The 27,513-nt window shown below is 42.1% G+C and overlaps 2 protein-coding genes across 15 annotated transcripts in view; one reads left to right on the forward strand and one right to left on the reverse strand.

Moving 5' to 3' along the window:
* Nucleotides 1–9,743, reverse strand: part of LOC138915393 (uncharacterized) — a 77,621-nt gene extending 67,878 nt beyond the window's left edge. For 6 of the 7 annotated variants that reach the window (XM_070221537.1, XM_070221534.1, XM_070221536.1 and 3 more), the window contains exon 1: nucleotides 8,949–9,697. In XM_070221537.1, coding sequence (XP_070077638.1) covers nucleotides 8,949–9,629 — 681 coding nt within the window. In that variant the 5' untranslated portion in view covers nucleotides 9,630–9,697. Of the gene's footprint in view, nucleotides 1–8,948 lie in introns of all 7 variants that reach the window. The other variant, XM_070221532.1, reaches the window with a different exon arrangement.
* SDR16C5 (short chain dehydrogenase/reductase family 16C member 5) lies at nucleotides 9,178–27,231 on the forward strand. 8 transcript variants are annotated; one of them, XM_070221527.1, is made up of 8 exons: nucleotides 9,184–9,314; nucleotides 11,984–12,034; nucleotides 12,252–12,598; nucleotides 18,487–18,618; nucleotides 21,400–21,499; nucleotides 23,530–23,674; nucleotides 24,351–24,476; nucleotides 26,919–27,231. In XM_070221527.1, exons 2-8 carry the CDS (start codon nucleotides 12,016–12,018, stop codon nucleotides 27,010–27,012), a joined length of 963 nt encoding a protein of 320 aa, XP_070077628.1. In that variant the 5' UTR covers nucleotides 9,184–9,314; nucleotides 11,984–12,015; the 3' UTR covers nucleotides 27,013–27,231. The 8 variants fall into 8 exon arrangements, with proteins under 8 accessions (XP_023504345.1, XP_023504344.1, XP_070077632.1 ...); XM_070221529.1 differs by having other exon boundaries at nucleotides 9,197–9,314; nucleotides 25,835–27,231; XM_070221528.1 differs by lacking the exon at nucleotides 9,184–9,314 and adding an exon at nucleotides 10,839–10,981.
* Nucleotides 27,232–27,513: the final 282 nt, after the last annotated feature.

The raw sequence follows: 27,513 nt of genomic DNA on the forward strand, positions 1-27,513 counted from the left end.
TTTGGCTTTCTAAATGTTTTTTATAGAGACAAACAATATTTGGGTATATCAGTAGACATGTTTTGTGCCACATTGAAAAGCTTGCTGTAAAAAGAAATATGCTTCTAAAAATTATGAAATGTGTTTATGGGTTTGCTAATCTACTATAGGATGCTAATATATGATAGACAGTTCACGATTGCCTGCTTCCTAGTTTTCACTGGAAAGCAAAGAATACAAATAGTTTTTAAAAGGTGGAAAAAGAGCTAAAAATACAAAATGAAACAAAGTGAAAATGTCAGAACACTTAGAATAATAACCATAAATTAACTCCATGCAAACTGGGTGCATGGATGCTGAGGGAATGCAGGCAAAGAAGCAGGAGACCCTTTGGAAAATGAGAAGCAATGGAAATCTCATGAGAGCTTTCTCTCTCATCTATATATATGCTGGGCCATAATATACAGTATATACCTTGCTATGGAATGATCCAACATGTTTGAAAGTCACGGCTCCTATCCCACAGTAAACTGAAAAACAGAAGGGTCTATGCGGCCAGATGGAGAAGCCAATACGAGGACAACCACCCTTTCTGTTCTGTACACACACAATGATAACTCCTCAAGGCCAAGCTGCAATCACTCTCTGATAAACCCAAACTCTGTGCCTTTCTTTTCAGATTTACAGCCAAGAAACAGTCTTTATTTAAAAGAACTTCCCCCATTTCTTATAAGTATTCGCAGGGCTGAAAATTCTGGTGGTGGCTTCCCAGATATTTATAGCTCTGCCATCAGTTTAGAAGTTGTTCCATCTTTCAAATCTTTATTCCGCCTACTCAACTTAAAGCAACTCTCTTCAGCAATAATGTGGGGATCTTCTTGCCACTGTCTGTTCTATCATTCCCAGTTTGGTAGAACAATGTCAGGATGAACCTATAGACACAAGTGGATCTCATATTGTAATTTCCAAAAAGTGTATGGTTTATTTTAACTATATTATTTAAAAGGAGTTTATATTCATTCAGTATAATGCATAGGCAATTACACTATCCTCTAATACTAAAATCTGTAGTTATCCTCTAACCACTGCCCTGCATCATTTCTTTTCTAGATAAACTGTGCAAGTTTTAAAATTGAGAAATGACTATACATGAAAAGTAGACAATAGGAGGTTTTTTCAGTAAGAAGGTATAAAGAAAGGATATATTTTTCTTTGTTTTGTTAAGGAAGATAAATTCATCCTCAAGCACTAGGGAGGTAAAACAGAAAGGAAGGCATGGAACAAATTCTAATGTAAAAAGCAAGTGACACAAGGTTTATGGAAGTAAAACCTTGAGGAAAGAGTTTTGTACACAGTCAATTTGGCTAAGATTAAAATAAATCCAATTAAGTAAATAAGTGTTAATATCAAAAGTAAGCTGGTACAAAAATTAGAATGTGGCTTTCTCTCTCTCTTAAAAGGATAATTTTCCTGAACTTTTACTTTACTCTCGATAAGAAATTTTAAAAGGTTTTTCTTTATTTTTTAGTAAGTCTACCTAAAAGACAGAAAATCCATGTTTTGTTAAAATAATTTCCTATGTTCAAAGAGGGTGAGGTCTGTCTTTTAGGGTTTGATTTTTTTTTTACCTGTTTAACGCTGTATGTTTGCCTTTAACATCTTCTTTGTCACCTTGGTAAAATAGATAACCAAGCATTATTTCCCATTTGACCAAGTGTTTTAAAACCTTTTGATATTTTTGACAAACTTTCCACAGGGTTCAAATCCTGGGTAAAATCTTTCTTTTGACTTAAAAAAGGAACTGCGGGAATTTTCAATGGGCCCTGAGACTTCTCAAAAAATTTGTTCTCTCTGTCTATAAAGAGGGAGATATTAAACTAATTAGACATATTTTGTAAGTTAAATTACATGGGAGGCATTATCTGAAAAAAAATAACATTAAGTCTTCTTTATGTTGTCTTTATATGTTATGAGAGCTCCTGAAATTATGTGAAATTCCTAGAAATCTAATATATCCTGGTATAAAATGTTGTTTGTCATGAAAATTGAGGTTCATGCTAAATATAAGGAAAGTGCTCTCAGCTGACTTTCACGCAAAGGCAGCAAAAACAGAATCTATAAAGCTTATGACACATGTGGATGAAGTCCACACTGCTTCTCTTGCAAAAAAAAGAAAAAAATGACCCCTCATTGCCAGACTTTCACCATCCTTATGTCCTTGTAACATGGCAACAGTCTGCTCCTGGATCAGAGAAATTATGATGAGTGAACACTGGCTATAAATGAAACAAACAGTTAGTGCTATGGGAAACCCAAGACACCACTTGGTTCTTCCCAGCTCCCTGGAAAACCCCATTTTTTTCATTTTTAAATCCATTCACCCACCATGGTGCATTAAGAAAAATTATTTCTTTCCCAAGAGGCCTCAAAAATCCTCCCTCTGGGTCCTTTGAGCACCCGCAGCTGGATTTCATTCAAATGCTAGAGAGTATGGGTTATCATTATGTTCCTTTATTGTACGTATGTTTTCAGGATGGGTTAAAGCCCTCCTTTGCCACAAAGCTGATAACCTCAAAATGGCAAAGAAATTATTAGAAAATGTATTTCCTACTTGGAGTATACCCTCCACAGTCTCCAATGATCAAGGCACCCACATCGCTGGGCAAATTGTACAAACTTTAACAGAACCCTTTTAAACTTCTTAGACTTTTAACCTTTTTTAAACTTCTTGATTCCTATCATCCTCAATCATCAGGCATTGATGATCCTCAATCATCAGCCAAAGTTAAAAAAAAAAAACTAATGGAAAAACTGGGTTCAAGTAGAAGAACTATTCAATTACATGCGATACATGAACCAAGGAAGATGCTCCAATGTTTTGCTTTGCCAGATTTAAAGAAATCTTTTCTCTTAAGCTAACTAAGACTTATAGCAATTTGTAAGTAGAATTAAAGTATTTATCTTTTTCTCCATATGTGATCCCTCCAGAATTTGGAAACTTTCGATAAGTGAGTATTCTTATTTTCATGGCAATTTATTTGTTTGCATAATTTCAATAAAAATCTGTTCTCCTTATAGCAAGACACAATTGGAAACACTAGATATATTACCAAGGTTTTGACTGAAATGTCATATTTGAGAAAAGCATGCATAAACTCAGATATGGCCAAACAGCTTTAAGGAACAAGGATTGACTTTATAAAATAAATAAAGCCATTTGGAAATATTGGCCTGATACCTTGCTTACAGGCTTCCTAGCAGCCTTACCAGGTGAGTAAAGAAGGTCACTTCCCTGGCAGGTGCAAGAACCTCAGGATATTTGGGGGACCTTAAAAAGAGAGGAATTCACCTAAATCTGTAGGTATTACAGGCAGAGTCTAATGAAAAGCCCTTGGCTTGCCTTTCCTGGCCTCAAGAGGCCTTTAAAGTTCAATCTGAGATTCCTTATAAAAAGTTCCAGCAAAGCAGATTTAAAAGAGCCCGTATGATCAATTGTCATTCTTGCTGTACTCATGTAAATAATTGGGCCAAGTTTTTTAAAACTAAACTATTTTGCAAGCCAGTGAGTCTTCATTTGGCAATCTTTGGCAAAAATGAGGGTGATTATGGAGAGAAAAATTATGTTTCAGTAAAAACTATAGTACACATTTGTGGGTAATGGATTCTAGTTCTGTTAATTGTCTTTGAGGTTTTTGTTTTCTATCTGTAAACTGGGCTGGATCCTGAATTCTCCTAGTTTCCTCAAATATCTGGTACAGATCTCCAAACTAATGTTTTCAATTCTTTCTATCCTTTTCATGTGGAATCATTGAGAACTGAAACCACCCTTTTTTTCTGAGGCCCTGCAAACTGAAACTGGGCAGCTTGGTATAAACTTAAGAGAGATCACTATAATGGGCCATGTTTAGACAATCTCCATGCCTGTTCTAAGCCACTGCTGTATAAGCCACTCAAAAAGTTACCTGAACACCCTCATGACATTATCAGAGACATTTCAATCTGCAAAAGGTGCTTCAACCCTGATATCTAGAAATCTTCTTGATTGGCTGTCCCTAGGCTCAGGAATTAATTTATAATTTGCCCCAAGTGTTAATTTGTTTTTGTTTCATCAGATTCCACATGAGTTTCCAAGCCCTAACTTTGATTGGGTTACAGGCCTCTTTTCCTGGATTCCCCAGGGATTGAGGTCCATTATGGAGGGGATACTAAAATTTGGGCTGTCTATTATGCTAATACATGTGGTTGTCTATGTAATTATAAAATGTGGACTTCTGTACTGTTTCAAAGCCATTAATCAGAGTACTAAAATATTAGTCATGTCAAGCATTCCTCGCTCTCCCCACCTGGTACCCAAAAATATTTTAAAGTAAAGGTAGAACAATTTCATTCCTCTGACCTTGATCTTTGCCCTTTCACAGCAGGAAGTAACTACAACAGTCTTTGCCCCCATTCCCCAAGATTGAGGAGTGATCATAAGACACTGGGATTGAAACTGAGAAAGAAACAGTTAGAATTTCCCCTGGATTAGGGTGAAAGCATGCCTCATACCCACATGTTGTTGTGAGAAACAAAGTAACCAAAGTTTCTGAGTTTGCTTTACAGAACAGGAGAACTGCTGAAAAGACAGCAATTTGCTGACAGCTCCCCGTCACCTGACTAAACATCTCGCAGTGGTGTCTGGATACCACCCCACCACTGGCAACCCATAGGATGTTGGTTCAAGTCATGACCTACATTCAGCCCATGCCACCCTCTCTGATGCCTCGTCTGTGGGACTAGATAGAACCCAAGCAGCCAAGAGGGCACTCGGGCATCAAAGGTCCTGAATATTCTCCTAATTGATCAAAGGTGTCACCCTGGTGAACCTATGATCAAGAAGGGGAACTGATAAAAGAAAGAGATAAGAACCAAGCCAAAGTCAACAGGACAGTTACCATGTACCTCAAGGATGAACTATAGGCAGAAATAAAAAATTACATTTTAACCTTGACTGTTGCCAGATGGCTGAAGAACAATGTGGCAGTTTTTCCCTGCAGTTAGGACATTTGGAAAGCCCCAGGCACAAGATAAACTCTAGCTGGAAAGGTCAACCAATCAGAACTGGACTCAGCCTGAAGCTTGCATACTCTGCACTTTTTGCCTTTAAAACCCAACCACTCCAAGACCGAGGGGGGTCACCTATCAACTTACAGGTTGAGGTGTAGTTTTCCAGTTTGCACTTTGTGTGTCTGTCAGACCCATTCTTCCATGCATTTTTACCTGTATCACACACACACACAGACTCCCAAATAATATAACCATAAAGTTAACTTCAATGGAGTAATTGTGTCCTTTTTTTCACTTAACATACTCTGGAGATCTCTCCCTGCCAGTAAACACACTTCTAACTTCATTCTTTTTGTCACCTTCATAGAATTCTGTTCTATGACTACACCATGATTAATGGAACAGATGTGCATCTAAGTAGTTTCTAATTTTTTGCTATTGCAAACAAGCTTCAATGAGAATTTTCTCCACACATGTGTCAATATTGCTATGTGATCCATTCCTAGAAGTGAAAGAGCAGAGACAATAGGCATGATAGCTACTGCCCAATAGCCTTCCATAAAGCGTACGCCAACTTATACTCTCACACACAATGCATGAGAATGCCTGTATTCCAATACCCTCACCATTTCTGGATTTTTATCTAACTTTTTAATATCTCAATACCAATGAATGAAAGATATTCCTTTTCAAATTGCATTTTTATGAATACCAGTGAAATTTAGCATCTTTTCAGATGTTTTCAGTCCTATGTATCTATTTGCCTACAAATTGCCTGAGTATATGCATTTATGTATTATTTTCTTCCCAAATCCCATCAAAATGAAAGGAAAGATACAAAAATGTGAATAAAAACATAATAGTGCCAGAAAAAAAGAAATGGGCATTTCTTCACCCATTTTTCCTACTGCTTTACTCAAATTGGTTTATAGAAATGCTATAAATTGTGGCTAATTATCAATTGTCAATTCTTTATGTGAAAATATTTTCTCCTAGTCTGTTCCTTGTCATTTTACTTTGCTTTTGATATTTTGTTTTTGCTGTACAAATGTTTACATTTTTTATGTAGTCAAATCACCAACTGACAGTTTCTGTGGAAGTTTCCTTGCCCAGTCCTAAATTATAAAATAATCTTCCCGTATTTTATTTCAATACTTTCATAGTTTCATTTTCAATATCCAGACTCTTATTCCTCCTGGATTCCCCATGTCCTATTTCGCCTCTCCGTGCTTGTTTACTGGCTAGGAGTTACTCAAGGTTTTTGTCAGGAAAAACAACTCACTTCTGTGGTGCCTCCTGGATGTGTCTGAGGTTAAGAGATCTTTCCATCTGGTCTCTGGAAATGGGATCCATCTGCTTACCAACCTCTAGTCAGTGTTCACTGCTAGTCCCTTTCTCTCTAGTACTATTATGTTTTTATTCACTTTTTTATATCTTCCCTTCCATTTCAGTGGAATTTTGGAAGAAAATAGGATATAAATCCATATGTTCAGTCTGCCATCTTGAAGAGAAATGTCTGTGTATGTATGTTCTAAGAAACATTTTTATTATGGATAAAAATATGTACATTATGAAAAATACAAAAAACAGAGAAAAAATAAAAATCAACCAAAATTCCACAATTTGATAATTAAAAAAAGTTAAGATGTTGGTAGATTCACTTCCAGTGTTTCTAATGCAAATAAAATTTTCATAGGAAAGTAGGATCATATCATATATATAGTCTTAGACTATCCTTTTTAAACTCACATAATGTGAAGAGTATTTTCCTATACCCTTGAAAAACATGATTTTATTTTTTTTAAGTCTATAGAGTACTTTATTTGCACATAATTCTTAGAAATGAATGATTATTTTTTATTAATGTACCTATTTCCAGAAAGAGTAATATATTCCCATGATTCAATACAGTCAAAAGCCTCCTTTCTAACCCCTGACTCCCAGTGATCTGGCCCTTCCTGGAGTCAACAAAGGATACTTGATTATTTTGTAAAGATAAAGGCCCACAAGTAGAACCCACAGGTGGAATTGGGTGAGAGGATATATACCTTTCTAGCTCCTGATACACACTTGCTCTCCAAAAATGTATAATTTATAGCCCCTCCCATCCCCCCATATAAAGACATTCTCTTTTTTTAAATTTTTGGCAATTTGGAAGGCAAGAAAGTTTTTTGGGTTTTGTTTCTTGTTTTATGAGGAAGATTGGCCCTGAGCTAACATCTGTGCCCATCTTCCTCTATTTTGTATATGGGACGCCTGCCACAGCATGGCTTGATAAGCAGTGCATAGGTCCATGCCCCGGATCCCAACCAGCCAACCCGGGGCCACCAAGCGGAGTGTGCAAACTTAACCCCTACGCCGCCAGGCAGGGCTCCCCCCCCCACCCCCGGCCACCTGCAAGAAACATTTTAATACACATTTCTGTGACTAACAATGAAGTTAGAGCGATTTTTCATACGCTCATTAGCGCACTCTGTATCTTCCATCATAAATTGTCTGTTTCTAGCCTTTGCCACACAGGACTCTTTAAAAATACTTTCTTAACTTTCAGGATTATGGTCAATGCACTGAGTTTCTCCCACATCAAGTCAAAGTGAGGCCTTCTCCAGACAGCAGGGCCTCTAGTTCCCTTAATTACATCACCAATGAACTCTCACTGCTTTACCTTCATATCCTGTTTTAATGAGATTTCTAATAATGCTTGAGATTTCTTTCTTGAGCTCTACTCTGACCCTCTGCCCAGAAAACGAGTGACAGCCCAGGCCTTTGCTCAGAGAAACCTGGAAGATTTCATAAGGCTGGTGTTTGCCAATATCTCCCCATCTGCACTCTTGCAGGTAGGCTGTATGACCTGGAGTCCATCACCCAACTTTTCTATGCCTTAGTCCACTCATCTCCACACCCACCCTTCCACCTACCTCTCCCTATCCAGGCTGGCTAGGTGCCCCTCTTCTATGCACCCGGGGTAGTTCCCCAGCGTCACGCACAGAGCCCTGCACAGCACATGCCCCTGGGTGATGACTGCTAACCTGAAACCAAAGCACACACCTGCCCCATTCACTTTCCAACAGAGCAGCCACTCGAAGGCTTTCCACAGCTCACCACTGCCTACAGAACACAAGTAACCTCCTAAGCACTGAAATGACAGTCCAGGCTCCACCCTTCATCTACTTTTCCAGGCTTCTACAACCTGTTTCTTCTCACAGCCAAAGAGAGAACAAACGTGCAACTCTTCACACACCCAGGTCTGTGCCAGGTATAGGTTGGCTAACGACGCTCTCCTCTGAGCCTTCGCACTTGGGTGTGTCCGACCCAACCCTGGGTGAATTCCAAACCCAATCTTGTCCTGACTCCTCGTTTTTTCTTCAACACCTCCTAATTTATTGATACTTCTGCTCCTTATGCCACCCAGCAAACTCCATCCTTTTATTATAAGCATTTCAGTGGTGATATGCTTACAGGAACTTGATGATTAGCTAATGTTATTAACTGATTTTTATCTTTTTTTTTCTTAGACGTAGCACTGCCGCATCCTCTTGATCTTTGTACACAGAGAAGATGTTTAGTAAATACTGGTTGGATCAAAGTACACTGTTGACTTTTCTTTTTTTCTCAACCTCATCTTGTTATAAGAAACTTCTCGCTCACCACTTCTCCTCTACCTCCTGCCAGCGTGGCACCCACCCCCGCCCGCACCTCCCGACCGTTTACCTACACCGGGAGGCAACTGACCAAGTTCCCAAGTAGGGCAGTCAGACGCCGCAGGAGAGCTCCGCACCCGTGCCCTGCGCTGCAGGCTGCAGAGGCATGACCTGACTCCCGCTTCCCATCGACGCCTCCACCTGTCTGCCCTCTAACACAAGGTTTCGCAACCTCAAGACTGTGCTTTGGAAACACCTGGGGAACTTTTTAAATGCTGATACCTGGGCCCCCTTCCAACGCAGAAATTCTGATTTAATACTCCAGAGTGCAGCCTGGGCATCGGGATTTTCAAACGTCCGCGCGTGATTCTTATGTTCGAAATCCCGGCGTGCAGATCCAGTCATCACAACCGAATTTGCAGCTTCCAAATGTGGCGGCCGGGGCAAAAAAGGAAGGGAGCGCGGGCCCACGTGGCGCGGGACCTGGGCGGCCCCACCCCAGCGGGGCGCGGCCGGCGGCCCTTGGGCGTGGTTTCCGGCGGACGCTGGGATAAATCCTTGAACCTCGCTCAGCGGCGAGCCAGGGGCCCGGTGCCATTGGCAGGCGAGCGCGGCTTCTCGGCGGGCAGCGAGGGCAGCGTGTCCGGGGTGAGTTGCCGAGGTCCGGGCCCGGGCACTGGGCAGCAGCTCGGGGAGGAGGTGGCGCCGGCTGGCTCCGACGCGCCGCGCCTCCGCACCCCGCCGGCCCGCAGCGGCCCGGGTGGTGAGAGGCCGGCCGGCCGCGGGCGTGAGCGCGGGCAGGTAAACCGAGGCCGAGTGGCGCGGGGCGAGCCCGAGGGAGCGCCAGGCTGCAGCGTCCCTGCGGCCGCCGTGGCCGAGCACCGAGGGGTGAGCTGCCAGCTTCCCTCCCCACCGGAGCACAGAGCGGGAGCCTCCCTGGTCCGCTCTTCTTCTTTGGTCCATTCTGCCCAAGCGCTCTGCTCTCTGCTGCTCAATGCATCTCTTTCTTGCTTCCCACGGCCCCCAATTCGCCCCATTCCCCTTACCTGCCCCCCTTCCCAGGGTAAACATCCTGCCACTGCTGGGAAGCTGACGTCACTTGTTTACATTGCACCAAGTTAGTTCAGCTTTTGGTTTAAGCGGCTAGGCCATGGGATGGAGACACCAAAAAAGTCTTCAGCCTGATTAAATTAAATATGCTCTGTAACCTCTAAGGAAGAGTCTATACAGTAAAACTGAACCTTACATTTACACTTGTTTGTAAGTATACTTACTATAACCGTCTGTCATTGGTTTAGCCAAGGGTCATTAATTCATACGCTAGCAGGAACACCAGTCATAGCTCTAACTAATATTTATTTTGCTGTCGTTGTGTGCCTGGCACTGTTCCAGCAAGGCCTCCACATCATGGGAATTTGGAGCAGAGGGGGAGACGATGTGTAATCTGGCAGGTGCTGAAATCCAGCCCAACTCGTCTTGCCCCACCCCCACCCCCACGCATGCATGCATGCTGGAGAGGGCTGTCTTAGAGCAAGAAGGGCCTGTTCTTTTTTTCCAACTTGCTTAGTAGTTCCGTGTGCGGTATAGTGACCATTTAACACTCCTTAACACTTTACCTGTATTAACTCATTTTACTTCCACACCTCCCCTATTCCATAAGTATTGGTACATTCTACTAGAATCCCCCTGTTTAAAGGAGGAAACTGAGGCACAAAGATGAAATAATTTTTAGCAAGATTGCAGAGAAGTCAGGGGCAGATCCAGAATTCCAACTCAAACTTTAATGCCTAGACCTCATTACCTGTGCGGGTACCCAGCAGACACCCTAAACCCCAAATTAGGGAGACCTCAGGATGCCAACTTTTTAAGAATCTAGTAAGCATCTGCCAAGACAGGGGTAAACAATGCGTTTGTTCTAGGTCTTGCGTCATGCCAACGTTGAGACAGTGGCATGTCCCATCATATTGAGACATGAGTCAGTCCCATCTGTAGAATGAACCAAGAAACGACAATTTAGGTCACAACAATTTCCTAAGGGTTTGACCATGCTCCAAGGCCTCCTGCAGATAACCTATCCACCTGTAGTCATTAATAGTAACTAGTCTGTCCTTAGCAAACTGCACAGTAAGTGAAGACCTGCTACTCTTTTTTTGTTTTTTTTTTTTTTGTGAGGAAGATTCACCCTGAGCTATCATCCGTTGCCAATCCTCCTCTTTTTTCGCTTGAGGAAGAGTCGCCCTGAGCTCACATCTGTGCCAGTCTTCCTCTACTTTGTATGTGGGATGCTGCCACAGCCTGGCTGATGACTGGAGAAGGTGCGCACCCGGGATCCAAACCTGTGAACCCAGGGCCACTGAAGTGGAGCACAGAAAACTTTAACCACTCCGCCACAGGGTAGCCCCCCTGCTACTCTTTAATGAAGAACGTCTCCTGCCCTCATCTGTGCCTCTCAGTTGGACACCCCGTTCAGGGAAGCTCCCTGTCCCCAGCACAGTATGCCCTCCACTACACATGTCTTCTCACCCTGGAAGAAATAAGACCTTCCATTCTTTCTCAACTGGTTGTTAGTAAAGCATCTTATAAATTCATTCTCACTGAAGTGTGAGTAACTGATAGCAGGATGTAAGCAGTGAGCCCTGTATGAGTTTGTCAAGGGGAGGATTTTATTCATTCAGCAAACCTATTGAGTGACTTCTTGGTGAGCAGCAGTATGAATCTGAGAACCATGGTAAGATTTGCAAAGTGCTTCCTGTGAGCCAGCATTGTGGTCAAGCATGTAACATACATTCTTATTTCATCTGCAAAACCACCCTGTGCCACAGGACTAGTAGAGATGAGGAGACCGACTGAGGCTCACAGAGACTCCACAGCCTGCCCAAGGCTCCACAGCTAGACAGGGACAGGGCAGGACAGGAATCCAGGTCTCTCTCTAACCGACATCCTACAATCACAGGGCCCAGTGGTAAGTGATGTGGCACGGAGACAAAAGAGCCTGGGGAAGGGGTATCCCGTGCCGACAGCAAATCTATCAGAAAAGGTTTAGAACATCTAATTATTCCTCTTCAAATACGTTATACAAATAGGATTTTACATTTTCCTCTTGAATCTCAGATTTTAAATAGTGACACAGTGCAAATTAGAAAACAAATCCAAAAGGAGATAAAAATAAAACCAGAAAGATAGTAGTCATCCCATAAACATTATGATGTAGTCAAGATTTTGAACATAAAATCAACAGGACTCGTGATCATTGTGAAGAATGGTTAACTGTGAAAACAGTGGACTTCTCCTTGGCTTAAATTTGGATATGCTTTCAGTTCCAGGTTAATGAACATTTCTGTCACGCCCAATGCCCAGCAGGCATGCAGGTGTGTATCGAGCTTGGTGCTGTGAATGAAAGTTGGCTAAGATACCTTTCCTGTGGGTTCCCTCCCCTGTGTAAGGTCAGAGTCTGCTACCAAGAGAAATGTTTAAATCATGCTTCTCAGTTGGCTTCACTGTTTCAGAAAGTATGAGCTCCATGTAGTAGGCAACCCGGAAGGAATGGACACCTGGGTCTTTATAAGAGTCTATCTTTCTTTATAGGTGTCAGCCAGAATATGGCACCCGACCTGAACTCAACAAAGGACTTGTTCGTTTTCTTAGGAAAATCAGTGTTTAGTGTTCTGGAGGACATGGTTTTTACCTTAATCCCAAAGCCACAGAAGAACGTTGCTGGTGAAATAGTGCTCATAACAGGTGCTGGGAGTGGACTCGGAAGGCTCCTAGCCCTCAAATTTGCCAGCCTTGGATCTGTGCTTGTTCTCTGGGACATCAACAAGGAGGGGACCGAGGAGACATGCGAGATGGCTCAGGCAGCTGGAGCCACGAGAGTTTATGCCTACACCTGTGATTGCAGTCAAAGAGAAGAAGTGTATAGGGTGGCCGATCAGGTAAACCTTGAGTGCTTACTGGCTTCGTCGGGTAGTAAGAACTCCATGTTAATCTTTTAACATACATCAGTTTCTTTGTCTATTTCCCTTTGTCAGTGCCATTTTGCCTGTCTCCAATATCTCTTTAATTTAAAAAATATTGGGAGTGGGAATTAGGATTTTTGAGTTCTCACTGTATGCAATACAGCTTGCTAAGCACTCTGTATTATATCATAATCCTATAAAGTCTAGCCCATTATTATCTCCATTTCACAAATAAGGAAACCAAGACTTAAGGCAGGTAAGTAGCGTACCTAAGAAACATAGCTAACAAGCAGCAAAGCTACAGCTGGGACTTGAGTCTGATAACTCCCAGTGTGTGCTCTAATCACCACGCTATACTGACTGTGCTGGCCCCCATTATAGTATAGGAGGTAGGTGGCAGCACCCTTCTTTGAGGATAAAGCTGAGACACAGAGATATTAAATAACCTGCTCAGGGTCACAGACCTAGCACATGACTAAGCCAGGATTTGAAGCCATGTTTGGTCTGACTTTAAATCCAGCCATTTCCACCCTACCACAGTGCCTTTCATTTGAATGTGTATTTCTCTTAAGCAGTCATAAGAAAATCATAATATTTTATTCATCCTAAAGACTCTTAACCATAGTTACTCCTTTGGTGATGATACAGATTCGCAGATAAAGAACACCTTCAGGAAACCACAGCTCCAATATTCCAATGGTAAGGGTTTCCTTCCTTCAGAGAGGCATATGCTTGTTTGGTGGCTGCCTCCTTTCCCTCATAAGGATTTCTCTGTCCTCACATTGGCATGACTACTCCAGACATCACACTCCTGGGCCACTTTTTTTGTGGCTCCCAGAATTCACCAATGCAGTGAGAAGAAAGGAACCAGACCAGCCTCCAACGAGCAGCCCTATCACATTGGAAAGTCCTTGCATATGCAAAAAGGAAAAAGGGAGCCTGATTATTCAGATGTCCAAGGACAGGTGGGTTCATCAAACTCTCCTTAAGGCCTTAAAGGCTATGTCATCCTATTCTTCCCATAAAATTGGATCGGGGTTGTTGTTCTTTAGTAAAATATACAGAGGATTGGCCAGAAGAGAGAAATTTGGAATCCAGTTTTGGCAATAACCAACTAGGCTGAAAAAATCTTGCAGTTGGCTCTTAGTTTTGGGTTTCGGGAAACTTAAGACATCATGAAGCCTGTCTGGATCTAAAGGTAGCCCTTGTTCTCATATCAGAGGTGTTAAATATCAAACGTGAGTTTGTGCAAACTACAAGTTGCCCTTGGTGATTTTATGTCCCTTTAAGGCTAAAAGCTTTAGCAAGTGGCTGCTGTCTTCCTATGAGGAGACTTGTGAGGGAGAGCAAGGAAGCATATCATCCACATATTCTAACAAAGTAGAACCCCTGGGGAGCTTATATCATCCAGATCAGCCTCCAGGATTTGTGAGAAGTAAGAAGGGCTTTCAGTGAAACTCTGCTGAAGTTTTCACTTCTCTTCAGCATACACTGCTGTCCGGTGAATTGTTTTCCTTCCCAAGTGAAGACAAAAAGGTATTGACTAGCTTCATCAACTAGGATGCTAAAGAATGTACTATGTAAATCGACTGGCATAGAGAATTTGCTCCCAGTGGGAACGGATGTTAGGAGCATGTGAGGGTTTGGAACAACAGAGGTGAGGGCTAACAGTGTAGTTTATTGCTTGGAGGTCCTGGACAAACCTCTGCCTTTGGCCGTTGGGTTTTCTCACAGGTAGAATACAGTGTTACAGGGGCTACTACAAGGGATAATAAGGCCTTGAGCCTTAGTAATCCTCTATTATGGGCTTTCTATCTTGAAGGGTCTCTTTACTTATAGGGTACTAATTAATCCTGGGGAGAGGTTTTGAGGGATCTTTTTGAATCTTGAGGGGAGGTGTGCTGTGAATTTTACTGATATCATTTGGAGATTTTGCCCATAAGGAGGGTGGCAGCTGATTCAATAGGGACAAATGATCGGTGTTTCCAGAATCAACACTAGTACTGTCAGGGGCAGCGCAAATAAAAGATGTCAAAGTGTCATTTAATTCACCTGGTTGGCCATTTTGATAACTACTGTCAAATTCTAGACTTATTTTCCCCTTTTGGGAGAAAGAAATTCTGGCATGATACTTTTCCAAGAAGTCTCAGCCTAAAAGATGAATAGAGGTGAAGGGACTTAGGAAATAAGGGTGTATGTCTCTCATAGGGCCTCAACAAATGGGAATAGGTTCAGAGACAGGAAGCTTTGGAGGTTTGTTAGAGATCCCCACTATTTGAACTGTCGTAGTACTCTGAGCAGGGCTGCTTTATAGTAGTGAGGTTGAACCTCAAGAGGGTGGCTCCAGTGTCACTTAGGACAGAAAGAGATTGATCGTCAATCTGGAGAAATGTTTCTCCAAGCCAAATAAGAAGGAGGATGGCAAAGAACACCTGTAGTTCCTTGGATCCCTGTCATTGGCAATTTGTAGGACATTGGAAAGGCTGGTTAGAGGGCTGAAGGCACCTGAAGTGTTTAAATTTGTAACAATCTCTTTTCCAATATTCTGGTTCTTTGCAATAATAACAGAGACTAGGTTTTTGGTTTCATTTAGGGGCCGTCATTTGCTGAAGGTGAAGACTAAGAATTTTAGCCGTCTTTCTTCAGGTGACTCATCTAGAGTGTGAGAGAGTTGGTTTGCCAGATTAACTAAATCTGCAGTGGACACAGTTTCCCATTATATCCTGGTCCTTTTTACTGGAAGGGAAAGATCCCAGGTCAGCCCATTGATAAACATAGAGTTAAAAGCTACCCAGGTAGAATCAGCGTCTGAAGGAAGACCAGAATTTTCTTTAAAAACAATCTGGAGTCAATTATAACAGTCATGAACAGGTTCATCAGGTTGTTGTGCACAAACCTGAATTTGTTTTGTTTTGTTTTCCTGGGGAAGATTTGCCCTGAGCTAACGTCTATTGCCAATCTTCTCCTTGTTCTTCTTTTTTTTTTTTTTGGCTTGAGGAAGATTAACCCTGAGCTAACATTAATGCCAATCTTTGTCTATTTTATATATGAGCTGCCACCACAGCATGGCTGACAAGTGGTGTAGGTCCATGCCCGGGATCCAAACCTGCAAACCTGGGCCACCAAAGTGGTGTGTGCCAAACTTAACCACTACACCACGGCATGGCCCCAACACAAGCCTGAATTTTGTTCCAATCAACAGGCTTTGGGAAAGCCTTAGGAATTTCCCAATGAAGTTGTCTAGCTATTGCCTGAGCCTGATCATACAACAGGTCCAAGGGTTGGTTTCCTGGTTGTAATTCAAGAGACCTTGTAGGATTTTCTCAATTGGCAGTTTTCACATCTAGTGGGCCTGGCCTTCACTGACAAGCATATGAACTAGCTGCTATAAGTTAGAGAAACCAAGTTAAATGGTTGATAAGAAACCAAGTTAAATGACCATACTAAATTCTTCAGCAAATTTGTGAGGCTCGTAGGGAGCTTTGGAAAAATCTTTGACTGTGGCTCGCAGTTAGGCTTTAGTCCAGGGATTACATAAGGGTTTAGCCTTTGGATCCTCAGAAGGCTTAATTTTAAAGGGACAGGTTCTGATAGGTTCAGAGGAAGAGGGAGTGCGAGCGGTTCCACAAAAAGGGGAAGTTCAGTGAGAGTGTTAGTATGGGGTGACTGAGAGTATAGCGGAGGTGTGGACTGTACAGAAAGGAAGGAGGAAGATGGTTCCCAAGGCGGAGCCTTAGATGAAGAAGCCAAGAAAGAGGAATGTGAGACTTCAGAAGCCATTTTTATCTTTCTTTAACCGTTTGTTTGCCTCAGCCGACCTTAAAATTTTATTTTGCAAACAGGGAATTTGAGACTCCTGGTACTGTTTGGAAGCCTGAAAATACCAGTCAATATAGGCGTTCCATTCAGCTTTGGAAATTACAGAGCTAGGGTTGTCCAATTCGGCTTTAAGAAAAGTAAGTTTGGGGAGTTCCGAAGTTTCCCAAATTGGCCATTCTTATTCTGAATTACTTTTGGTCAAGTCAGTCCATTTACTTGGAAATGCGCATGAGGAATGACCACAGTTTGTGACCATAAAATCAGCCAGGGTCTCTGTGCCAGAGGCAGGGCAGGGCTCAAAATAGTTAGATAACTGGGATCTCATTTCCTAGGGCTTTTTTTAGAGCAGAGGAATAATTCTCAAACAGCCTAAACAGCTCAAACAGCTGAAACAGCTTGACCAGCTCAAACAGCCTGCAGGCTTCACACCAGCCGGTTCCAATAGAACAGTCCGATTTCAGTAAGGTGGCCTGAGGGTTGACTTGACACAGTTCCAAAGAACAGTCTGAGTCCAAGTGGAATCAGACCGAAAGTTGATCGCTGCATCTCCGAGGAACAGTCTGCTTCCAAGGGAGGCGGGCCCGCGCAGCTCCAACGGACCGTCCGAAGGTCGGACTGAAGGCCAGCACCGTTTCAGTAGAAACACTCCAGTTCCAAAAGGAATCAGGGCCAGCCCCAGTGGCCTACTGGTTAAGTTCTAGGCACTCTACTTCAGTGGCCTGGCTTCGGTTCCTGGGCACGGACCTACACCACTCGTCTATTTGTGTCCATGCTATGGTGGCAGCTCACAAACAAAAAGAGGAAAATTGGCAGTGGATGTTAGCTTAGGGCGAATCTTCCTCAGCAAACAAACAAAAGGAATCAGACCGAAGGCTAGCACAGTCCCAAGGAACAGCCTGATTCGATGAGTCAGGCTGAAGTGCCACCTGAGTACACACAGACAAACAAGGCCTTAACCAGAAAAAGACGAAGGCTTAAAATAGATAACCGATGAAACCTAGAGAGCTTCAAACACACAGAGGACAGAAGCTCGGATCCAGGAGAAAGACTCACCCTCAAACTGTGAAGTTGGTGAGAAAAGCAGCGGGCTCAGTGGGCTCTGTTGTGGGTACCACACCTGTTTGCTCACCATCCTCAGAGTCTTCGGGGGTCTTCTCTGGATCCCCTTACAGGCCGCCTAAGTGTTGACCTTAAACAAATAGACAGCTAGTTATTTCTCCAGAAAAAATGCATTCATCTGAGATCGGCAAAAAATTGCAGTTCAAGGTCCGCAACCACAGTGAGCCGCATGCAAGTCCCAGAGCAGCAAGAGAGGAGAAACTCTTTTATCGAGGGGAGGAGGAAGTTGGCGGGGCTGAAGTAAACAGAGGTCGAGGTGTCGTGGCTTCTCGTTGACTGAGTTAAGTCTCTCACTGGCTGAGCTTGCTGGTCAAGAAGAGGGAGTCTTTCTTCTTCTTGTTGGGCTCTGCTATCAACCTAAGGCATGAAAGCTCCCCCTTTTGGCCTCCTGACTCCAATTTAATGCGGTTTTTCTTTATTCATATGCCCACCAGACAGTTGATGAAAACAGGACAGATGGGTGCTGAGCTACACTGTGTGTTTAAAACATGAATCTGAATATCATACTTCCTCCACTCTCTCCCTGCTCCACCCCCATGTCAGTGTGTGCCAGGTCTTGATTTATGACATAGATCTAATATCTTACGTCCCATTGCAATGGTTAAAATTATGTACTAGTTATACACAGCATAGAACAAAATTACTAATCGCTGAGTATAAGAATAGCTTTAACTGTAGAAGGAAAGTAACATTGCAGCGTTGGCACCATCATAAGAAGGGGAGGAAATGAGAGGAATGGCATCAGACTGGCATCACTGGTGCGCTGTAAACTCAGCGAAAGAAATAAGACATACTTTGTTTTTAGAGTGCGTAAACTCAATCTGCGTTAACAAGGAAAAGAAGCATATAAAACTGTGGCAAAAATTAAACCTAGATCCTATGAGGAATTACTGCATGTGCGGTGTTGCTCTTGCTGTTCGATTCAGGTTAAGAGAGAAGTTGGTGACGTTTCCATCCTCATCAACAATGCTGGAATCGTAACTGGCAAAAACTTCCTCGACTGCCCGGATGAGCTTATAGAAAAGTCTTTTGATGTGAATTTCAAAGCACATTTATGGGTAATTATTTTTTCTTCTCATAATAAATATAAAGTTACTCTGACATTTAGAAGTACCTTCCTCTTGTTCTCTTACAATAATAACAGCCTCTAAGTAAAGCACAGACTTCTCAGTTTTAGATTTGTCCTGGTCTACTCAGACATCCTCTCCTGATCCAACTTAACCTACACCTCCCAGGGCCTCTGTTCAGGGAATCCTGCAAAGACACAACTGTCCTTGTGGTCATTTATTGATGGTCAGCCTATGTCGGATACTATCCTAAGCACCTCACGTATAATCCCTAAAACAGCTCAGTGAGATAAGGGATCACATAAGTTAAAAGATTTGCTCAAAGCTACACAGCAAGTGATTGCACTTAGACGTGACCAGGGTGACCTTATCACTTGCCTAAGCTGGAACTCTTTTGAAAGTGAAAGGAGGCATCGTTAATAAGCAAGCATTCATCAGGTCTGTTCTGGGCAAACGAAGACCTAACCAGGGAAAGGAGAGTTTCTACCAGTCAAACCTGGTGACTACGTGCTGCAGACGTGAGTGGCACGGCCCCTGACTTCTAAGATGATGTGCCTACTTTCAGAAGTTGCATTTCCCCAGCCTTTGCTGAGACCAGTCATGTCAGGCCTCCCCACACCACGCACTTCTCGTTCTGCCCCTCCCAGCCCTTGGGCCCATTTCATTCTGCCTTGTTCACAGCTCATCCTTCCCTGGGCAAGCTCTCTCCTTCTGGGAGAGTGTCTTTGCTGGAGATTTCTGAGATCCCCCTCCATTCTCTTCACCTCTCTCCAGATGGACTTCCTGCCCAGCTCTCCTTTGACCCACCTTTACATATTATTTGGAGTTTGTCAGTTTTCTGTCCCCTAGTTTCACCAAAAGGATAATGGTGCCATTAGTGTAATGGTGGCATTCTTGGTGTTCCGTCTAGTTTTTGGCGAAAGATGGAAAGATTCAGAACTAAGTGGCCACGATGTTCCTTCAGGAACTACTGCAAGTGATTTCTCTTGTCTTGTCCCAAAGGTCCTTCTTCATTAGCATATGTGGTCAGGATGAAGATAAAGACATGATCTCCTTAAAGGTCTCCACTCCTGTAGCTTTAGTGTTCTTTTCCCATCTCTCTGTTTTTCTCCAGTCTCCTTCACGGTCTCCCCTTTCTCTTCTTTTCCTCTCTCTTCTAGTTGTTCCTGAAGTGCTGGCATTTCTCTGGCCCTTGTCATCCCCTCCCCTCTTCTCACCCTATATGCTCCTTCTGGGCAAGTTTGCATACACTCTTTGAGCCCCTGCATGGAATGGGCATTTAATTGCTAGTGGGTCAGGGAGCTCATGGTGACCATGCTCCCAAGCGGAGTGTCCCCGTGGAGAAAGGAAGTGACCACTGCAGACTATCGAAACTCAAGGTGTTTTTATTATGCTGCACTGTTTGCTGGTTTTGATTTTCTAGCTCTGTCTACATGTTAGTTTCTCTCTCAAACTCACTGCAATGCAGACAAACAAAGGTTGTTTGAGTTTTATAGGAGATCCCTTTTCTCATATTTATTCATATTGTCAATGTAAATAATCAATTGTCATTCTATAGCAGGGAGTTTTATTCCAGCCAAGCTGAGGACTATAGCCTGGGAGTGCAGCCTTTGCAAGGGAACATAGTGCTGCAAAGAATGGTTTTCAGCATCATTATATACCATTTCCTAACAAAGAGATGTACATCAAGCGTGACAAGAGTGTATTCTTTCAAGGATTTAAGGAGATATTTTGTTACAAGTCAGCACGTACACAGCAGGTCAATATGACCCTGGTGTGTGGAAAGGGAAACTTATCTTCAAAAACTACTGAGTCATAAGAAGGGAGGCATCAATTCTTGTCTTCAAAAAGTACATTGTTTCCTTGGGGATAATGATTAAAGCAGACGTACAATGAATGTTTCATAGGCCATAAGTCAGGCTTCTTTGGTTTAAATAAAATTTAGGCCAAATCAAGTTTAAACAAAGATGGCTTTCCCATATACCTCAATATATAAAATTTTCTTACATCAATATTATTCATATTTGAAAAGAAATATGAAATATAAACTTATGTCATATGAGTGTGCAGTTATTCATCTTTGATTAGTTATTTTTTTGTTGCAAAATATATCTTCTCCCAAAGCTCCTTTCTCCTTTACCTTCTTTCTCCAGATCCCACAGTGAAGGTGGAGGTGTTCTATAGACTGAGACCCAGTACATGCCCCCTCTTCATAACAGATACTCTTTTTTATGACGAGGAATAAAAATAAGAAACCATTATTCAAAGAAGTAGAGATGAATTTAAGAACCAAGTGATACTTTTAAACTGAAGCCAAGAGCAGCAAGTCCTGTGAACAATGTTCAGGAAACACTTGAAATTCAAATATGATCCAAGGAGGAAAAAAAGGAAATATAAATCTAAATAACCATATCCTTGATTATAGTCTAAATAATCATATCCTTTCCTTTCTGGACTGTGACTGCCACAACTAAGATTTTCCTATACTGCTTCAATTATTGTCTTAATATTGTGTTTTTAAAAGTCAAATATGAGCAAAATATGTCTAAATAAATTATTTTTAATAATATTGGAATTGCCACCAGGCAAATATTGATTTAATAAGTTAAACAAGATAAGATGATTACTTGCCAGATGTTTGTTTTCATATCCCACTGTCTTCAGGTATTTTTATGAGCTTAAAATTTTTTTAATCAAAATGATCATATAAACATCTAAAAAAAATATGGAATGTGGTGTAAAATGTTAAAAGTTTTACTTTGCTCTTCTTAGACTTATAAAGCCTTTTTACCTGCTATGATTGCAAATGACCATGGACATTTGGTTTGCATTTCAAGTTCAGCTGGATTAACTGGAGTAAATGGACTGGCAGGTAAGAGAAATTTAATATTTTGCAATTGTAAAAATGTCTTAGAATTTTAACTTACATGATAGTTCTGAAGAATCAGCATTAACTTGATGTACTGATGATAAAGGATAGTAAATTAAGAAGTACATTCAATGAGGTAAGTTATTGAAAACTTCATTGTGCAGCAAAACTGCCCATCAGGTATACATAGATGAATTTGAACTATGCACTTGGGAATCATTAGGTTTTATGCAATCCTCTTGGTTTAAAAAAAGAGAGAGAGGCTTTACTGATAAATTTTTGATACAAGTGATTAGCATAGCCACTGTCCTCCAAAATTCACCTAGCACTCTTTATCAGGATGGTGGAAGGACCACTATGCTTTCTGAATTTTCAGTAGGTAGAGCGGAAACCCCTGCTGTGAGTTTGGAGAAAGTTTCTTGACCCCAGGAAACCTAAAATTAACTTCTTTGCTTTTTTGCTGGTTAAAGACTTACCGAAAGTGGTTGTCATTTCCATCTCCTTTGCAACTGACTTGACATTAGCAGTGGGGAGGGGACAAAGAGAAACACGAAGATCTTCGGTGAAGGCAGCCCCACTCAGAAGCTGGCCCTAGGGCGAACAGAAATCTTGTCCGTACCTACCAGGGTGTCCCTTCGAGCAAACACCCTGGGTCCTGGCTTGTGCAGATCCCTGAGACTCATCCATCAGAAACCCTAGCTGCAACATTCGGATCACAGATTGGCCAGTTTGCTAATCAGGCACTTCCTAATCCTTTTGAGCTGAGCAGCATAGTTCAACATTCACAACACTAGTCTAAGCATAGTTCATCTCAGTTATGTGGATAGGTTTTTCAGAACCACCAGTCACCCAAAATATTACCAGTCTGTACACATCTCCCTGTACCCTAGACTTCCCTTCCTCTATCTTTCTTAGAATTCTTTTTATTACCCCTCTCTCATATGTCTGATAAGTCATGGGGCTTTAAAATAATACAGGTGTATTTACAGCTCCTATTAATCCTTTTTCTGACATAGTATTTCTATCTTCAGATACAAGACTCTCCCACCCCCAGTGAAGTGTCAGCCTTTTGTAATTTGCACAGCGTGGGGCTCCTGTGCATCAGACCACTAGGGGTGCTATTTAGAATGCAGGTTCCCTGGATCCTGGGCCATGTCTCTTCATCCGAATCTCAGGGGTTGAGGGGCTCAGTTAGCTGCATTTATGCCAAATGACTCAGACGATCCTTGAAGCTGCTCAGGACCCCTTCTCTCCCCTTTCCTCCCTCTATCATCTTACCCACTGTCTTGGAAAGAGCAGGGCCCGTCAACCCCATGCCTGGCACTTGTAGCCTGGTTCTTGCCAGTTGTAGTAGCTACTCCTTAACAGAGTACTAAGTATGCCTCTGACTGTGTGAGGCAAAGGAAAGAATAAGTCTACCTAAATGCCTTTTCTACTCCAAACTTGGCCATTCAGTGAATTGAATATTCAGGTGTTTACTTGAAGTGAGAGTGTCTGAAGATAGAAAGCTCCAAACTAACATAAATGCCGCTTCCCACTACCCCTGCATTTTCAAGATATTTAAGAAGTTGATGTTGAAGCTACTGAGTCCTTTCTTTTTCTTCTAGAAGTAGGAGAAAGAGTTATAGTTGGAAGAAAACTTGATCCAAGTATCACAACCCACACTGATCTCTCTTGCTGAGACTCCTACATCACTTATTATTTTGCTTCTTCTTTTGTGTGTCTTCCTGCCCTGATTGGGTTGAAGCTCTTTGGGACAGGGACTGGATGCACCTTTTGTACCCCGTGTAATAGCTAGCACAGTTTCTCCTGTGCTAACCCTGCTTCTCTTGAGTCCACTTGGTCGTTATCAATTGACCATGTTCTCTCCCACTCATTTCACTCTTCTTCCAGTGGGAGTAGACCAAGATCATACAAAATAAGAACCTGAGATGTTGTCCCAGTCTCTGTCAGTATGAGTGTTTCGAGAAAACCTTAATGTAATGCCATTTAAAGACGTTAGAATATACATTAGCATTGTTTGTCTTTTTCAGATTATTGTGCAAGTAAATTTGCAGCCTTTGGATTTGCTGAAGCTGTGTTTGCAGAAACAGTCGCTCAGAAACAAATGGGGATCAAAACCACTATTGTGTGCCCACTTTTAATAAACACTGGAATGTTTGAAGGTTGTACCACTAAGTAAGTATATCCTTTGATTTCAAAGAAACTACATTTTTAAAAATGATTGGCCATCTATTTTTTTTCGTTCTTTATCTGTTTGTTAAAGTTGCTTAAGAAGACATTTTTCTAGGCTTTGGCCTGATTTATAAATGGTTTCCCAATTTCTTTTTTTCCTCAGACGTGTTTGTGTTTAAGGTACTGAGTTTAATGTGAATGGGTAATGAAGGCTGTGTCCATCTCATAGCCACCCTGCAGCCCGGATCTGCTCATCCATCTCCTTGGGGCTCCTGGTCACATCCACTTTCCGCCACCCAGCTCCATTCTGCCCTCTTCCCTGATTCCGCAGAAGGACTGGACATCATTGAAGGGGCACAAATGCCCAAGTCTGTATCTCAGGGAGATCACAGGCAGTTGGTTTTCAAAGACTTGCTTTACATTATTTAGACCATTTGTTTAATATGATTTTACGTATATGCATATTGTTACATCAGTGTATTAATTAGAATCATCATTTTCCATTTCAAATTCTAGTTATGTTATTACTCATCATGTTTATAAGGGCATAAATATAGAAATAAATCACATATGGAAGGGAAAGAAGTAAATAGATGATCATGTCTTACAACCCTCTTATCCCTAATTTGTAAGAATTGTTTTTATGAGTTTGTTAATTTGGGGATTATTTTACCCTCAGGTTTCCTTCTCTGTTACCAGTTCTGGAACCAGAATATGCAGTGAGAAAGATAGTAGATGCTATCTTGCAAGAGAAAGTGTACCTGTATATACCAAGGGTATTGTACTTCCTGGTGTTTTTAAAAAGGTAACAATATAAGCTTCTGTTATTTCTCTAATGTGCCAGTCAACAGCTTATTCCAAATCCTACCCGGAGGAGCCACTTAGAAACTACCTGTTAAGTGAATTTAGAGCTCTTCATTGTGCTCATTTGCTGGCACAATCTCAAAGTTGCATAGTTGCAGTGCCCCCCGAGTCTAGAAAATGGAATTGGATCCTTCTAGTCATCTTAGTATTGCATTGTTGTCAAAAAGAAGTATATTTGCTAAATGATCTGTGGACAGATTGAAATGATTTTTTTTTTTTAGGCAAGACACTTTTTCTTGTGCTCATAATGGAACAATCATCTTGGAATAGATATTGTGTCCATGCCTTCTCAAGTACAGGGCCCCAAAGTCAAGACCAGACAATAAGCCAAATATTTCAGGAATTTGTGGTGTGGGTAAAGCTGATAATAGATGATAAATTTGAGCTATCAGATGGTTAAAGAACTTGGGGGGAAAAAACTGAAAAGATAACCACCTCTTAAAAGCATGAGAGAGCATCTTTGCCCATCCTTCTCCGCTCTCCATTGGGTTTCACACTGAGATTCACTGGCTGCAGTTTATGAACATTTGACCCCGTTACAGAAATTCTGAATTGCTGATGCACCTGCTTATTCCCACAGTCTCAATTCATTGTCTAGACTGTGACAGGTCCTCTAATACTGCCCCCTCATCTAATACTTCCCCAGACGAGGCTTTGCAAGGAAGCACATTTCGTTACTGAACCACTCCCCTCTATTGAGTTGAATTCTGCCTCGTTTTCACTTCCATTGTTTCTAGCTTTGCCCTCTAACACTGTGAGTGATTCCATTCCTCTTGATAACAACAATTCTTCGGTTCTCTGAACACAGATATCATGCCTCAAGTCCACTGCATGGCTAGCAGCCGTTGCCTTTCCTGCATAAGGAAATGTCTTCTTTCTTTAGCTAGTTGTATCTACTTTGTGTAATGAATAAAAATCATTCTTACATCCTTCCCCTTTGTCACACTTCGCCTAACACAAGAGTGGTATGGCTGACTGAGGCTGTTTGGGGCAGGGCAAAGGGTCTCTGACAAGCAGTTTGAGATCTCAAGTTTTGATCCTGCTGTTACTAAGTCTGTGGCTCTGAGCATGCATTTTACTCTCCGGGTCCGGTCTCCTCTTTTACAACATACAAGGCAACACTGGTTATGGCTTGTGGATTAGTGAGTTTAATGCACTGTTTATTGGGCAATGTGTGTGCTCACTACCTCCTGCCTAATAGATAGAGGTTTATAGGATAGTAATGCCAATTGTAAAGAACGTGGGACTTAAGTTTTTTAACATTTTGAATAATTATTGAGATTATGTTTACTTTTACAGGATATTAGTTCTGGGCCCCAGTTTCAGAGAGCTCTACATAGCTCCTGAGAAGGCTTGGAAACCTGAAGAAGTTCGGTGAAGGGGATCAGATCACACACTCCTTCAAATATTCATTCAACAAGCATTAGAGAGTGCCTACTGTGTGCACACATTGCTGACCATCCTAGGATCTGAGGTTTACAGCAAAGAACAAGAGAGAGAAGAGTCCCTGCCCTCATGGAAATTGTCCTCTTAGTGGGTGGGTGGCAGGGAACAAACAAGCAAAAAGGGAAAGAAAAAGAAAAGGTATGGTCAGAAGTGCTATGAAGAAATGTACAGCAGGAAAAAGAAATCCCAGAAGGGGAGGTGGAGGGGTGCAAGTTGAGATTTAATTTTCAGTATGGCATTCAGGGGAGGTCTCACATAGAAGGTAACATTTGACCAGAGACCTGAAGCTGCAGAGGGCAGGAATCACCTGGATATCTTGGGATGCCCCCAGAGGGACAGCGAGCACAGGGTCCTTTTCTTCACCCCCCACTTAGGACAAGTCTCAGGTTGACTGTGCCTGTTCTGTTTACCGTGCTTCTCCTTGCTCTGCAGTGTGGACATCAGGATCTGTGGAGTCAGAGTGCTCTGTCGGGAGGGGCGAGTCGGGGTGGAGAAGATGAACAGTCATAATTGGGTCTTGCCAAAGGTCTGAGGAGTTACTGCATAAAATCCTCCAAGTAGTCCCAGAAAGAGTAATGATCTCATTTTACACTGGAGGAAACTGAGGCTTGTGTGCTAAGTAACTTGCTTGAGACAGCGTTGTAAATGACTGAGCTAGGATTCAAGCCAGGCTCACCCATCTCCACAAGACTTCACTGCTTCCCATCAATCGTTACATAGAGTATCAAGGAGTATCAAGCAAGGAGAGATGTAGAGACCCTGGGCCAGTGTTCTGCCCCATAGTGGACAAGCCCTGGTGACCCTAAGGCACGCACGCTAATGTGTGTGTGTGAATGAGTTCATCTGCAACAAATCAGTGATGCTGCTTTTCGGCTGAGCTGGTAAAGATGCTTTCACGACTGATAACCAAGAAAGTTTTCTCTTGTCTTCTCTTTAGCATCCTTTCCAGCAAGATAGCAACACTTTTGTGTGAATATTTGGGTATCTTTAATGTAATGGATGGCTTCGTTGGCAAAAAGAAGAAAGACTAAAGACCAACTTTATGGCTGATGTCATCTGATACCCAGCATTACATAATGCTTATTTCAATGAAGAAAAGTGTTTTTGTCCAAAAAGATATATCTGGAGACTACAAGTACCATTCTTATTCTTCTATCTGGACTAGTATTTTCAACCAATGCCTTTAAAAATAATATTGCTATCTGCTGTTTTACTGAGTTTTAAAAATAAAAAAACAGCCCGTTTTGTCATTTCTGCTTGCAGCAGATGTGAAAGAGGGATAATCTGCTTTCTCATGGACTACCCTTCACCTTGGGCATTGGGGTGGTGGCTCAAATGGAGCAGGTGTCTGTGCTTGAGCCCGCATTGGAGAGCTTGGCTGAGGGATGGAGAGTGTGAGTGAGTGTTTAGTTGGCGTGTTCTCTCTCCAGAGGACTCAGAGCTCTGAATTGCCTGTCACCTTCCTCTCAGTTTCGGCCTTTTTTGAACTTGTGCCACCTAATGTATAAAAGGTCAGCCTCCCTTGTCCTTCT

This window comes from Equus caballus, chromosome 9 (assembly GCF_041296265.1).
Source record: "Equus caballus isolate H_3958 breed thoroughbred chromosome 9, TB-T2T, whole genome shotgun sequence".
In the NCBI taxonomy this organism is placed as follows: domain Eukaryota; kingdom Metazoa; phylum Chordata; class Mammalia; order Perissodactyla; family Equidae; genus Equus; species Equus caballus.

Coding starts and splice junctions, on each gene's coding strand:
- SDR16C5 (XM_070221527.1), top strand. Junction 18,619..21,399: donor ATTTCAAAGCACATTTATGG/GTAATTATTTTT, acceptor TGCTCTTCTTAG/ACTTATAAAGCCTTTTTACC. Junction 23,675..24,350: donor TTTGAAGGTTGTACCACTAA/GTAAGTATATCC, acceptor TTTTACCCTCAG/GTTTCCTTCTCTGTTACCAG.